This window comes from Bufo bufo, chromosome 8 (assembly GCF_905171765.1).
Source record: "Bufo bufo chromosome 8, aBufBuf1.1, whole genome shotgun sequence".
Classification (NCBI taxonomy): Eukaryota; Metazoa; Chordata; class Amphibia; order Anura; family Bufonidae; genus Bufo; species Bufo bufo.
In genome coordinates, this window is record NC_053396.1 from 194551788 (window position 1) to 194567340 (window position 15553).

Consider the following 15553-nt stretch of genomic DNA (forward strand, 5'->3'; position numbering starts at 1 on the left):
GCCCTTTTTAGGATTTTTTCCAGGGCCACTTTCAGTTCCTAGTCCACCAAAGGAAATGTCTGTGGGTGTATGATTTAGAGGGAGACCCCAGAAATAGTGAATATAGAGGATCCCCTGATGGTCCCACGCTCTCACAAAACAATGGCCTCAAAGATCTAACAAAAGACAACCCCACTTGGAGGTGACTTTGCAGTCATTCACTTTGTCACCATGGTCTATTAGGTTTTACTGATGTTATGTCCTACATGTACAAAGACACTATCTGGGATCCACATGTTTAAGATCCAGGGATGAAAAAAGGTGATGCCTGGAAGAAAGACCTCATTTCAAGAAACCATGGTACCTTCAAGCTTCATGGCACCAGTAATGATCATCAGAAGATCAGTATTAATGTTGGGCAATTTTTATTTTACCATTTCTTTGAAATTCACATAAAGAATACATAAGAAATCCAATAAATAAAATGCAATGATAAATTAATACACATTTATTAGCAAGTTTGTAATAAAATAAAGATATTGATTATTGATATAAAAAAATATTCTAATAAATTATATAAATATATGAAACAAATTAATATTCTTGAAAATATCAAAGAATATTAATAAATAAATAAATTAAATATATTAATTATAGACATATAAAAATATATTCTAGTACATTTTATAAATGCATAAAATATAAATTGATCTTCTTAAAAACATAAAAGAATATCATCTTTCTTTAGGGAAATTCAACATGAGAAAAATACTTTCTTAAGAGGCCCAGAAAACATTAATGAGGAGAATGAAGTTCCAGAAGAGTTTATTTTTACGTGGCGGCTGAGGTTTAAAATCCATGGAAAGTGATTTTCTTCTTTCTATTTCCAATATTTCCTAGTCCCCATTAGTCACAGAATGAAGAATATTGACTTGACATGAGGATGCTACAAAATTCAAGCTAGGAAATTAAATCCTCTAGATGTTTGGATCTTTAAAGCTTCTTTATAGTTATTTACCATGAGCCCAACACCCAACATCTTCCACCATTAGTGAGATGAGGCTGAGTAACACGGCGTCCTGGAGACATTGTGGAGAAGCCTACAATACAATAAGTAAAGAATTTATAAGGCATGTTGTAGATTCACCTTTAACTATAAATTCCTCAGCTTCATGTCATCTCTTATGTCTGCCATCAACAGTATGTTCCTTCTTTATTCTGTCTTTTTAATTAAATTAGATCACTGTATAATGTGAAGCCCTCTGGTCATCAGTAGAACCTCATCTACTCTATATGTCCAGGCTCATTGTTCTGCTTCACCATGGAGGACAGGATGATATTGGTGCATGTCACAACTGTTGGCCAGTGTCAGACTTACCTCTTCTACAAAGTGCTGAAAATGGTGCAGCCATGGCGTCAGCTCCTCAGAAGGTGTTTTACTGTGTCCTGGTGACTCCCTCTGAACAAGAGAAACACAAGATAATGAAAAGATATGGGTCAAAATGTCCAGAAACAGAACCGTAATGTCAAATCGTGAACCAAGCAAAGAGTGACCATCAAAACCATATGGACTTACACAGATCAGAAGATCATCCCTGATCTTGAGGAACATCATGAGTGACTGGGATACAGGGTCAGACAATTCAGACGTGGACAGATTTACCAGAACCTCTGTGGTTATTGTAAATCGCTCCAAGGTCAGAATTAGACGATCACTGGGCTGTAGAAGGGATGATGTTGAAAGAGTTTTAGGTTCCTAAAAGTACTTGCTTGTGTATCTTTTGCGTTAAAGTGGATAACATTTAGAGAATATAACATAAGAAATTGGTGAGCAAGAGAAGAGACAGCCAGATGTGTACTTACCTTTAAGTCACATACAGACGGCTTGTGTCTAATCATTCTTCTGTAGCATTTAATTGCACTGGTGGACATGTTTTTTTCCTGTGAATGGTCAGAACATGATTTATTGGAACATCATGTAATGTGTATTACACATATCATATATTGTAATTACTTAATTGAAAATATGCTCTAGTAGAGTGCGACTTCTGATATAGAGGGTAAATCAAAAGTAAGGAACTGCATGGAGATGGATGAATGTACTAGATCAATGGGTGCAGCTATGAAGTTAATAACTCTACCATTCTGTCAATATAATGGAAAAACTGGATCAATTATCTTGTAGATTTGGTTTCCTTCCTGACTATTGACTCAACTTCCATAATCATGAATCAGACTCCTCTCAGTAGAAGACAATAGTCCTCCTTACATGTTCATTCTGCAGTTGTCTGATTATCTTGATGTCAGCAGAAGATGCTGACTTATATCTGGACATCGAGCAGCGTCTCTTGTGTGGATGAGCGGTCACTGCCACAAGTAGAATACAGAAGACCACCAGTCTAATGTCCATGCCTGGAGTATTGGTGCTGATATTGAGACTTTCTTCTCTTCCTATTAACCTGTGTAGAAGATATTATCACATACAACATGATTATTGTACATAAATCCATCATGTAAATGTTCACAGCTCTGATGCTCAGGAAGACACTCACCTGCACAGTTGTCTTGTGTCTCTCTGCTCCTGTTCTCAGCAATGGCTCAAGTCCTCCCATCTTTCTCCTTTTATATTTCACTCTCCAAGAGAGAAATTCCTTAATTTTCATGTTGTGGAGAAATCTCTCCAACGTTCAGAATTCAAGTGACAGAAGCCATGGAAACTCCTTAGAGCTTTCAGTTTCCTTAGTATACAGGTGAGAAGGAGATGTCAGGTAACTGGGAGGAGACTTCTAACACTCAGAAAAATCTTTCCCCTAATACAGGAGGAGCTATGTACATAATAACGATACTCCTGTCACTCAGTAACTAGCTCTCTACCACTACATGCGATATCTGTAGATAGCAGTGATTCCTGTATTACTGGAGGATCATTAGTGAATAATCTGCATGCAGTTCCTGACTTTTCTTCACTCTCTATATTAGACATCAGCAGTCACACTCTTCTTGATCATATACTAAATTAAGTCATTTATACTGAATGTGTAATGTATATTAAGTAATGTAAAGCTGCAAAACTCTTGCACCGTCCCTCCACAGAAGAAGACCATGTCCAGCAGTGCAATGAAATACTACAGAAGAATGATGAGACACAAGCCGTCTGTATATGACCTAAAGGTAAGTTCATATCTGGCAGTCTCTTCACTTGGTCATCACTTTCTTAAATAATAGACTTCTAAAATCTTCCCTACACCTTTTAAGATGCATCTTCAGGAACATATCTTTTCAACATCTTACAATTTACAGCCCAGTGACCTTCTGGTTCTGACTTAGGACATTCTGGCAAATCTGTCCACATCTATTGTACCTGACCCTCACAGTCACTCATGATGTTCCTCAAGATCAGAGATGATCTTCTGATCTGTGTAAGTCTATCATGTCATTGCTTGCATGGTTCATGATTTAATGTTTTGGTTGTGGTACGCGACATATTGACTCTTAATTTATCATCATCTTATATTTCTAGTTTTTACTGAAAATCACAAAGACACAGGAAAACACCTTCTGAGTAGATGAAGCCATGGCTGCATCATCTCTAGCACTTTATGGAAGAGTCCGACTCTGATCTACAGCGGTAACATGAACCAATATCATTCTGTCCTCCATGATGGAGCTGAGAAATTACTCTCGACATATACAATAGATGAGGTTTCTCCAGAGCATCTCCAGGATGCCAATGAACTCGTCGCTAAGGATTTACTATGACCAATGACCAAACACCAAAACCATCCACACATAAAATTAAATATCTCACTGCTCTGTACATGGAGTAATCAAAGTTTTTTTTTATCTGTGATATGGATCGTGTGCACCGAAAATAATAAAACATGTAATGTCACCACTCTATACCAGCAGGATTCCAGTTTTCCATCTGTGGCATCTGTTATTTTACTGTCCTGCCCAAACAGTATTCTATTATGTTTCCCATGGATAGATGATACAAAAAATAGAATAAAATCATGATAGCGTCCGAAACAAAACCTAAGACAGACACCTCTGCATCTACAACAGCCTAGTCCACCTGTTGAGAATTGCTGGGCTAGGGAATGAGAGCTGTGGTGATCTGGGTTGTGGAAAAGCCGGCTGTAGTGTCCAGAAGGGATTGGCCATAGACCTTACAGGGAATTTTCCCAATACGACATCCGCCCGCCCCCTTTCTCAGGATGGCCGAGCGGTTTTAGCAAACTGTCAGCACATTGCTGACACTCTGCTTGACATCTGTGTTGGCACAGATGTCAGCCATTTAACCCCTTCCATGCCGCGGTCCGTAGGGACCTCTGTATGGAAGAAGTTAACAGTGAGGTAGCTCCCTTCCTCTGCCATCAGGGTCTGCTGTGCCTTTTCAGCCCCCGATGGGAGAGGGAGGGGGCCCCACTCCCTCCCTATCACCCACTGCTCTGTTGTGGCAGCGAGTGATGGTTACCATGGCAACTGAGTGCCTTCACAGGCTTCCTGCTGTCCATGGTGCTGATTAGACTTCTGCTAAAAGCAGAAGTCTGATCAGACTTTGTAAAGTGAAAATACAGTACAGTACACTATATAGTGTACTCTACTGTACTATTCAGACATCAGACCCACTGGATCTTCAAGAACCAAGTGAGTCTGGGTAAACAAAAAGTAAAAATAAGTGAAAAAATAAAAAAAACACATTTATCACTGATCAAAAATTAAAAAAATTAAATTCCCTACACATGTTTGATATCACCGCGTCCGTAATGTCATGATCTATAAAAAATGTTATGTTACTTTCCCCGCACGGTGAATGCCATAAAAAAATAAAATAAAAACTATGATGAAATAGAAATTTTGCCCACCTAACTTCCCAAAAAATGTAATAAAAGTGATCAAAAAAGCCATATGCACGCCAAAATAGTACCAATCAAACCGGCACCTCATCCCACAAAAAATGAGCCCTTACATGAGACAATGGCCCAAAAATAAAAAAAACTATGTCTCTCAGACTAAAACATGATTTTTTTGTTTCAAAAAAGCTTTTTTATGTTAAACGTAAAAAAAAAAAGTTGACATATTAGGTATCGCCGTGTCCGTAAGAACCTGCTCTATAAAAATACCACATGACCTAAACCCTGAGGTGAACACCATAAAAAAAAATTAATAAAAACGGTGTCAAAAAAGCCATTTTTTGTCACCTTACATCACAAAAAGTGTAATAGCAAGCGATCAAAAAGTCGTATGCCCCCCAAAATAGTGCCAATCTAACCATCATCTCATCCCACAAAAATTATACCCTACCTAAGACAATCGCCCAAAAACTGAAAAAACTATGACTCTCAGAGTATGGAGACACTAAAACATGATTTTTTTTTGTTTCAAAAATGATATTATTGTGTAAAACTTAAAAAATTCAAGAAAGTATACATATTAGGTATTGCCACATCCGTAACGACCTGCTCTATAAAAATATCATATGACATAACCCCTCAGGTGAACACTGTCAAAAAAATTTAATAAAAACTGTGCTAAAAAAACATTTGTTTTGTCAACTTACGTCACTAAAAGTGCAAAACCAAGCGATCAAAAAGGCGTATGCCCCCCACAATGGTGCCAATCTAACCGTCATCTCATCCCGCAAAAAATGATACCCTACATAAGACAATCGCCCAAAAAAATGTAAATAACTATGGAGACACTAAAACATGTATTTTTTTTTAGTTTCAAAAATGATATTATTGTGTAAAACCTAAATAATAAAAAAAGGTATACATATTAGGTATCGCCACGTCTGTAAGAACCTGCTCTATAAAAATAGGACATAATATAACCTGTCAGATGAACGTTGTAAATAATAAAAAATAAAAACGGTTTCAATCCTTTTTTTCCCGTAACAAAGCAAGGGTTAACAGCCAAACAAAACTCAATATTTATTGCCCTGCTTCTGTAGTTTACAGAAATGCCCCATATGTGTTCGTAAACTGCTGTATGGCCACACGGCAGGGCATAGAAGGGAAGGAGCGCCATATGGTTTTTGGAAGGCAGTTTTTGCTAGACTGGTTTTTTGACACCATGTCCCATTTGAAGACCCCCTGATGCACCCTAGAGTAGAAACTTCAAAAAGTGACCCCATTTAAGAAACTACCCCTCAAGGTATTCAAATCTGATTTTACAAACTTTGTTAACTCTTTAAGTGTTCCACAAGAGTTAATGGCAAATGGAGATGAAATTTCTGAATTTCTATTTTTTGTTACATTGCCTCACAAAAAGTGTAACATAGAGCAACCAAAATCATATGTACCCTAAACTAGTACCAACAAAACTGCCACCTTATCCCGTAGTTTCCAAAATGGGGTAACTTTTTGGGAGTTTCTACTCTAGGGGTGCATCAGGGGGCTTCAAATGGGACATGGTGTCTAAAAACCAATCCAGCAAAATCTGCCTTCCAAAAACCAAATGGCATTCCTTTCCTTCTGAGCCCTGCTGTGTACCCGTACAGCAGTTTACGACCACATATGGGGTGTTTCTGTAAACTGCTGAATCAGAGTAATAAATGTTGAGTTTTGTTTGGCTGTTAACCCTTGCTTTGTTACTGGAAAAAAATTATTACAATGTAAAATCTTCCAAAAAAGTGATATTCTGAAATTTTATCTCCATTTTCCATTAAATCTTATGGAATGCCTAAAGGGTTAATAAAGCTTGTAAAATCAGTTTTGAATACCTTGAGGGGTGTAGTTTCTAGAATGGGGTCATTTTTGGGTGGTTTCTATTATGTAAGCCTCACAAAGTGACTTCAGATCTGAACTGGTCCTTAAAAAGTGGGTTTATGAAAATTTCTGAAAATTTCTAAGCCTTGTAACGCCCCCAAAAAATAAAATGTCATTCCCAAAATGATCCTAACATGAAGTAGACATATGGGGAATGTAAAGTAATAACTATTTTTGTAGGTATTACTATGTATTATAGAAGTAGAGAAATTGAAACTTGGAAATTTGCTAATTTTTCAAAAATTTTTGTAAATTTGGTATTTTTTTTATAAATAAAAATGATTTTTTTTTACTCCATTTTACCAGTGTCATGAAGTACAATATGTGACGAAAAAACAATCTAAGAATGGCTTGGATAAGTCAAAGCGTTTTAAAGTTATCACCACATAAAGTGACAATGGTCAGATTTGCAAAAAATGGCCTGGTCCCTAAGGTGAAAATGAGCCCGGTCCCTAAGGGGTTAAAGGGGTTGGCTCGCTTTAGCAAATTGCATTTATCATGTAGAGAAAGGTAATACAAGCTACTTACTAATGTATTGTGATTGTCTATATTGCTTTCTTTGCTGGCTGGATTGATTTTTCCATCACATTATGCATTGCTTGTTTCCGTGGTTGCGACCACCCTGCAATCCATCAGTGGTGGTCGTGCTGGTAAACTATAGGAATAAGTGACAGCTTCTCTGGTGGCCGGGACCGTGGGAGCGCACATAGGCTGGTGCATTTTTCTATAGTGTGCAAGCACGACCACCACTGATGGATTGCAGGGTGGTCATAACCATGGAAACGAGCAGTGTATAATGTCATGGAAAAATGAATCCAGCCAGCAAAGAAAGCAATATGGATAACAACAATACATTAGTAAGTGCCTTGTATTAAGTTTTTCTACATAATAAATGCTATTTGCTGAAGTGAGAGAGCCCCTTTAAGCTTCCTGCTCCATAGGGGGAGTAGGACAAAAAATATCATCTACTGTACTGATGGCCATCACGGAGGAACAGCTTTTGGGGCAATATATTGTGCTGTTCTGTGCTATATGGTTCTGATGGTATGGGATTTTGCACTATGGTATTGCTGAAAAAGCTTATTTGTGCAACTTTGTCTTTTGTCAATTTGGACCCCCCTACAAGATGGGGCCACTTTTAAGATTTTTTTCCAGGGTGACTTTTAGTTCCCAGTCACAACCAGGAAGTGTCTGTGGGTGTATTATTCAGAGGGAGACCCCAGAAATAGCGGAAAAGATAACTGGTTTGAGGCACTCCAAAGGAGGTAAAAGAGGAGGTGATATGTAGTTAACAGGTGAAAACAAATGATGAGGAAGATTGGATGGGGAAATGTGAAAGTGTGAGTAGATACCCTGGTGGTCCCATGCTCTGACACAATAATGGCTACAAAGACCTAATAAAAGGCAACCCCACTTGTAGGTGACTTTGAAATCATTCTCTTCGTCACCAGGGTCTATAAACTTTACCTATGATATGTCCTGCTTGTAGAATGACACTGTCTGGGTTCCATATATTTAAGATCCAGGGGTGAAAAAAAGATGATGCCTGGATGAAAGAACTCACTTCAAAAAAACATGGAGACTTCAAGCTTCATGGCATAAATAATAATCATCAGATCAATATGAATGTTGGACAATTTATATTTAATTTTTCTTAAAAATTTATATAAATAATCTATAAGAAATCCAATAAACAAAATGCAATAATATGATAATTTTAATTAATTAGCAAATATATAATAAAATAAATAAATTAATTATAGATATAAATATATTCAAATAAATTATATAAATACATAAAATATAAATTAATCTTCTTTAAAACATCAAAGAATATTCATCTTTTTTTAGGGATATTCGACAAAAGAAACATATTTTCTTAGAAAGCCCAGAAAACATTGATGAGGAGAATGAAGTTCCAGAAGAGTTTCTTCTTCTGTGGCGACTGAAGTTTATAATCTGTGGACAGTGATTTTCTTATTTCTCTTTCCAATATTTCATAGTCACCATTAGTCATAGGATGAAGAAGATTGACTTCATGGGAGATGCTACACAATTAAAGCTTGAATCTTCCAGACTTGTGGATCTTCTTTAAAACTTCTTTGTAGTTATTTTACATGAGCCCAACACCCAACATCTTCCACCATTAGTGAGATGAGGCTGAGTAACACGGCATCCTGGAGACATTGTGGAGATGCCTACAATAAAAAAAGTCATGGGTTTATTAGGCACCTTGTGGATTCACCATTCACTATAAATTCCTTCATGTCATCTCTATCTGAAATCTATGCTCTTTCTTCCTTCTGTCTTTTTAATGAAATTAGATCATTGTATAATGTGAAACCCTCTAGTCATCAGTAGAACCTCATCTAATCTAAATGTCCAGGCTCATTTCTCTGCTCCACCATGGAGGGCAGAGTGATCTGGTGCATGTTAGATCTGTTGGCCAGTGTCAAACTCTTACCTCTTCCAAAAAGTACTGTAGATGGTGAAGCCATTGCATCAGCTCCTCTGAAGGTGTGCTACTGTATTCTGATGACTCCCTCTGACCAAAAGAAACACAAAATGATAAGTTATGGGTCAATATGTCGAGAACCAAAAACACTACATCAAATAATGAACCAAACAAAGAGTGACAATGAAAACCATACGAACTTACACATATCAGAAGATCATCCCTGATCTTGAGGAACATCATGAGTGACTGTGATACAGGGTCGGGCACATCAGATGTGGCCAGATTTGCCAAAACCTCTGTGGTTATTGTAACTCGCTCCAAAGTCAGAATTAGACGGTCACTAGGCTGTATAAGAGAAGATGTTTAAAAGTTTATAGGTTTATAAAAGTGGTTCCTTGTGTATATTTGGAGGTAAAGTTTTATTTTAGAGAATTATTGTGCAAGAAAGTGATGAGCAAGTAAAGAGACAGCCTACTTACATTTAGGTCACATACAGATGGCTTGTGTCTCATCATTCTTCTGTAGCATTTCATTGCACTGGTGGAAATGTCCTTCTCCTGTGGAGGGTCAGAATAGGATTTGTTGGAGTTTTATATCAAGTGTGGTACATATTATACACAATAAATATTGTGATGACTTAATTAAGAATATGTTCTAATAGAGTGTGACTGCTGATGTCTAATAGAGGGTCAAGAGTCAAAAGCCAGGAACCGATGGTAGATGGATGAATGTAATAGATCAATGGGTGCATCTATGAAGTTGGTAACTCTACCATTCTATCAACATATAATATAGGATCAAGTTTCCTTCCTGACTATTGACTCAACCTCCAAAGCCATAAGTCAGACTCCTCTCAGTAGAAGACAATCTTCCCCCTTACATGTTCATTCTGCAGTTCTTTGATCATCTTGATGTCAGTGGAAGATACTGATTTATATCTGGACATTAAGCAGCGTCTCTTATGTGGATGTCCGGTCACGGCAACAAATAGAATACAGAAGACCACCAGTCTGACGTCCATGCCTGGAGTATTGATGTCGATCTGAAGACTTTCTTCTCTTCCTATGAACCTGTGTATAAGATTATACATATGATTATTGTACATAAACCCATCATGTAAATGTCCACAGCTCTGATGTTCTGTATATATACCCATGAGAAGACACTCACCTGCCCGCTTGTCTTGTGTCTCTCTGCTGCTGATCTCAACTGTGGCTCAAGTCTTCCCATCTTTCTCCTTTTATATTTCAATCTCAAGGAGAGAAATTCCTTCATTTTCAGAATGTGGAGAAATCTTCTCTCTAACGTTCAGGATTCAAGTGACAGGAGACAGGGCAGCCGTGGGAACTCTTTACAACTTTCAGTTTCCTTACTATACAGGTGAGAAGGAGACGTCAGGTAACTGGGAGAAGATTCTTAAGACCAACTCCTTCCCCTAATACAGGAGGAGCTTTGAACATAATGAGGATCATCCCGTCACTCAGTAACTACCTCCATATCTGTATATCACAAGGTTTTCTCCTGTCATATGTAGTAATGGAGCAATCTCCTATTAAGCATTTAAATGTGGCTCCGGACTTTTGATTTACCCTCTATATTAGACCTCAGCAGTCACACTCTACTAGAACATATTCTCAGTGGAGTCATTACAATATATCATATGTTTAATACACATTAAATGATGTAAAGCTCCAAGAAATCCTGCTCTAACCCTTCACAGGAGACCATGTACACCATGAATGGCGAGACACAAGCCATTCTTGTATAATAGTTCTCGAAAATCAATACATCTAGTGAAAGATCTTTAATCATCATGGCTTCCGAAGCAAAGCCTGTAACAGGAAACTTCAGCTACAAAATTTCAGCCAGGTCAACCTAAGAAAATTTTTGGAGTAGGGAATGACAGTGGCAATGGTTTAGGTTTGAGGAAGATCCAGCTGTAGTGTCTGTTATTACTCAGAGGAAGAAACTACAAAAAAATTTGAAAAGATCATCGGTTTGAGTCCCATGAATGGACAGACAAGAGGAGGTGATACTGTGGTCAACAGCTGAAGACAACTGAAGACTGGACACAGAGGAGATGAAAGTGGATGTCTTGAATCATTCCTTTAAAGTAGTTGTCCAGTTTTAGGAAGAAACTGGACAAAACAGAGAATCTGCCTGCGAAAACTAAGTGATCTTTACCTGCCGCTACTCCGGTCATGATATCTTTACACAACTGCATGTCATGTCAACAACACATGGCGACTGCAGTCAATCACTTGCCTCAGCAATGCACCAAAGAGACCAGTGATTGGATACAGCCTTCAGGTGTGATTGATGCAACCGGGTAAACAGCTCTCGGAGAACTGATGTAGAAGCGAGGGGATCTGTCAAGTAAGCAAGGATCATTTCTTTATTACAGGTGGATCCACTTACACCTCCTAAGCTGCATGGTAAGAGCAAGAAGAGGTTAAATAGAGCAACAGGAAGCACTTTCTTTTATTGCTCCATCTATCGGTCCACAGAAAACGTGGAAAGCGGTTACCTTCCACGTTCGTTCAATTTTTTTTTCTCACTTGCATCAATGGAAAGGGCTATTCTCATGTGCAAACATGGACAGACATAGCCTTAAAACTATGGGAGTCTAAAAATATATCAAGAAAGATTTAAAGCAGTTGTCTCATCGGTTTAGGCTCCTCTAACCTCCAGCTATCAGCTGAGGGAAGTTACATCTGGCCAGACATTTCTCCAGCAGCGGACGCTGGACCAAAAGCTGTAGCAGGAGACCCCCTCTATGATGCCCCTACGACTCTGATAAGACTTAACAGAAAAAAAGATGAGCATTTTCTACAAGGCACTGAAGAAAATGGAAATGAAACGGTTTGGTATAACTGAACATTGTGTTAGTGAATGCTTTTTAGATTTTTGTAGACAGCAAGAGGAATGCAAGTACTACTGACAAATTAAAAACCTTCTGTAAAGAAAGAGAGGTTTAGGAAGAGTACATGGTCATCATCCAGGACCACCGCCAGCAAACCGGTAATCTGCAACCTGTCTTCCTTCACCACTCCGAGTAGTAGATCTATGGCTACCCCTAGTTGTTCACCAGAGCCTGCCACTGGCTGGTTGGACTTGGCTTCCAGGGACCCATCTGAAGATTAAGGCAGCAGAAAACAGGCACAAGCTCACAGGGCGTAGACCCATCAGATGCCAAGGAGTAGCAGGTCTTAGTCAGGAGAGTCAATAGCAGCCAAAATAGCAGACAGGGGGTTAAACCAGAAAGAAAGGAGAAACATGTAAGGTATTAATCCAGAATCTAACCAAGGTCCAGCACTATTCTGAGCACACAGAACAAAAAGGAGCCAGGACAAAATCAAAGGCAAAGACAAATAGCAATACTCGACTTAACCTCCCCTACCTAGCAAAACTTGTAAAACCGCCATGTACTGAATCATGGCTAAATAATTTCCTGATACCTTGACAGGACAAGAGAAATGGAAACAAGTTTCATTGTGTAACCTACAGATGAATTGTTGATTTTTATTTTTTCAAAAAAGAGTTAAAGAGGTTGTCTCATCTCACCGTTACTAAGTAGTTAGTAATGGCAAGATGAGACAACCCCTTTAACTGGGCAGCAGAGAGGCTCAGTGGTTAGCACTGGTGCCTTGCAGGGGTCCTAGGTTTGAAGCCGACCATGGAAAACATCTGCATGGAGTTTGTAAGTTCTCCCTGTGTTTGCGTGGGTTTCACCCGGGTGCTTCGGCTTCCTCCCACACTCCAAAGACATTCTGATAGGGAGTGATACTTGTGAGCTCAAATGGGGACAGTGTGATGCTAATGTCTGTAAAGCGCTGCAAAATACGTCAGCGCTATATAAGTGTGTAAAATAAATGAAAATAACTGCAAGTATTATCTAAACCAGTTTGTCACCCATCTATCTGCACCGAACGATGGTAGCGATATTCATCATCCTCAGGTCAAAATTAATGTTAACAATTTTAATTTACCATTTCTTTGAAATTCTTATAAAAATCCACAAGAAATCAAAAATAACACTAGGAATTAATTTGCAAATATATTTAAAAGAATAAATACAATATATAGATACATGAAATAAATATAAATCTGAAAATATGAAGAAAAAAAAATATTCCTTTACGGAAACGACACTGGAAAAAAATTATATATATATATATATATGTATATATACATATACACTCACCTAAAGAATTATTAGGAACACCTGTTCTATTTCTCATTAATGCAATTATCTAGTCAACCAATCACATGGCAGTTGCTTCAATGCATTTAGGGGTGTGGTCCTGGTCAAGACAATCTCCTGAACTCCAAACTGAATGTCAGAATGGGAAAGAAAGGTGATTTAAGCAATTTTGAGCGTGGCATGGTTGTTGGTGCCAGACGGGCCGGTCTGAGTATTTCACAATCTGCTCAGTTACTGGGATTTTCACGCACAACCATTTCTAGGGTTTACAAAGAATGGTGTGAAAAGGGAAAAACATCCAGTATGCGGCAGTCCTGTGGGCAAAAATGCCTTGTGGATGCTAGAGGTCAGAGGAGAATGGGCCGACTGATTCAAGCTGATAGAAGAGCAACATTGACTGAAATAACCACTCGTTACAACCGAGGTATGCAGCAAAGCATTTGTGAAGCCACAACACGCACAACCTTGAGGCGGATGGGCTACAACAGCAGAAGACCCCACCGGGTACCACTCATCTCCACTACAAATAGGAAAAAGAGGCTACAATTTGGACGAGCTCACCAAAATTGGACTGTTGAAGACTGGAAAAATGTTGCCTGGTCTGATGAGTCTCGATTTCTGTTGAGACATTCAAATGGTAGAGTCCGAATTTGGCGTAAACAGAATGAGAACATGTATCCATCCTCTGATGGCTACTTTCAGCAGGATAATGCACCATGTCACAAAGCTTGAATCATTTCAAATTGGTTTCTTGAACATGATAATGAGTTCACTGTACTACAAACCGGATTCCAAAAAAGTTGGGACACTATACAAATCGTGAATAAAAACTGAATGCAATGATGTGGAGGTGCCAACTTCTAATATTTTATTCAGAATAGAACATAAATCACGGAACAAAAGTTTAAACTGAGAAAATGTACCATTTTAAGGGAAAAATATGTTGAATCAGAATTTCATGGTGTCAACAAATCCCCAAAAAGTTGGGACAAGGCCATTTTCACCACTGTGTGGCATCTCCCCTTCTTCTTACAACACTCAACAGACGTCTGGGGACCGAGGAGACCAGTTTCTCAAGTTTAGAAATAGGAATGCTCTCCCATTCTTGTCTAATACAGGCCTCTAACTGTTCAATCGTCTTGGGCCTTCTTTGTTGCACCTTCCTCTTTATGATGCGCCAAATGTTCTCTATAGGTGAAAGATCTGGACTGCAGACTGGCCATTTCAGTACCCGGATCCTTCTCCTACGCAGCCATGATGTTGTGATTGATGCAGAATGTGGTCTGGCATTATCTTGTTGAAAAATGCAGGGTCTTTCCTGAAAGAGATGACGTCTGGATGGGAGCATATGTTGTTCTAGAACCTGAATATATTTTTCTGCATTGATGGTGCCTTTCCAGACATGCAAGCTGCCCATGCCACACACACTCATGCAACCCCATACCATCAGAGATGCAGGCTTCTGAACTGAGCGTTGATAACAACTTGGGTTGTCCTTGTCCTCTTTGGTCCGGATGACATGGCGTCCCAGATTTCCAAAAAGAACTTCGAATCGTGACTCGTCTGACCGCAGAACAATCTTCCATTTTGCCACACTCCATTTTAAATGATCCCTGGCCCAGTGAAAACGCCTGAGCTTGTGGATCTTGCTTAGAAATGGCTTCTTCTTTGCACTGTAGAGTTTAATCTGGCAACGGCGGATGGCACAGTGGATTGTGTTCACTGACAATGGTTTCTGGAAGTATTCCTGAGCCCATTCTGTGATTTATTTTACAGTAGCATTCCTGTTTGTGGTGCAGTGTCGTTTAAGGGCCCGGAGATCACAGGCATCCAGTATGGTTTTACGGCCTTGACCCTTACGCACAGAGATTGTTCCAGATTCTCTGAATCTTCGGATGATGTTATGCACAGTTGATGATGATAGATGCAAAGTCTTTGCAATTTTTCGCTGGGTAACACCTTTCTGATATTGCTCCACTATCTTTCTGCGCAACATTGTGGGAATTGGTGATCCTCTACCCATCTTGGCTTCTGAGAGACACTGCCACTCTGAGAAGCTCTTTTTATACCCAATCATGTTGCCAATTGACCTAATTAGTGTTAATTGGTCTTCCAGCTCTTCGTTATGCTCAAATTTAC

The 15553-nt window shown here is 38.8% G+C and overlaps 2 protein-coding genes across 2 annotated transcripts; both read right to left on the reverse strand.

Annotated features, from left to right (window-relative positions):
- Window positions 1–989: 989 nt before the first annotated feature.
- Window positions 990–3667, reverse strand: LOC120978144 (interferon lambda-3-like). The gene is made up of 6 exons (XM_040406371.1): window positions 3576–3667; window positions 2249–2438; window positions 1843–1920; window positions 1556–1699; window positions 1358–1438; window positions 990–1079 (listed from the first exon to the last, which is right to left on the reverse strand). The coding sequence occupies exons 1-6, from the start codon at window positions 3665–3667 to the stop codon at window positions 990–992; spliced, it is 675 nt and encodes a 224-aa protein (XP_040262305.1).
- Window positions 3668–8860: 5193 nt separating this feature from the next.
- LOC120978145 (interferon lambda-3-like) lies at window positions 8861–11413 on the reverse strand. Its single transcript, XM_040406372.1, has 7 exons — window positions 11395–11413; window positions 10922–11042; window positions 10091–10280; window positions 9690–9767; window positions 9412–9555; window positions 9217–9297; window positions 8861–8950 (listed from the first exon to the last, which is right to left on the reverse strand). Exons 1-7 carry the CDS (start codon window positions 11411–11413, stop codon window positions 8861–8863), a joined length of 723 nt encoding a protein of 240 aa, XP_040262306.1.
- Window positions 11414–15553: the final 4140 nt, after the last annotated feature.

Excerpts from the sequence above, each read along its gene's own strand:
- LOC120978144 (XM_040406371.1), bottom strand. The coding sequence starts at position 3,667 with ATGTCGAGAGTAATTTCTCAGCTCCATCATGGAGGACAGAATGATATT. Across the intron at positions 2,439-3,575 it reads GAGTCGGACTCTTCCATAAA|GTTAATAGGAAGAGAAGAAA; the intron begins GTGCTAGAGATG and ends TCTTCTACACAG. Across the intron at positions 1,700-1,842 it reads CGTCTGTATGTGACTTAAAG|CCCAGTGATCGTCTAATTCT; the intron begins GTAAGTACACAT and ends TCCCTTCTACAG.
- LOC120978145 (XM_040406372.1), bottom strand. Across the intron at positions 9,298-9,411 it reads GGGATGATCTTCTGATATGT|AGGGAGTCATCAGAATACAG; the intron begins GTAAGTTCGTAT and ends TCTTTTGGTCAG. Across the intron at positions 8,951-9,216 it reads TACAGTACTTTTTGGAAGAG|GCATCTCCACAATGTCTCCA; the intron begins GTAAGAGTTTGA and ends TTTTTATTGTAG.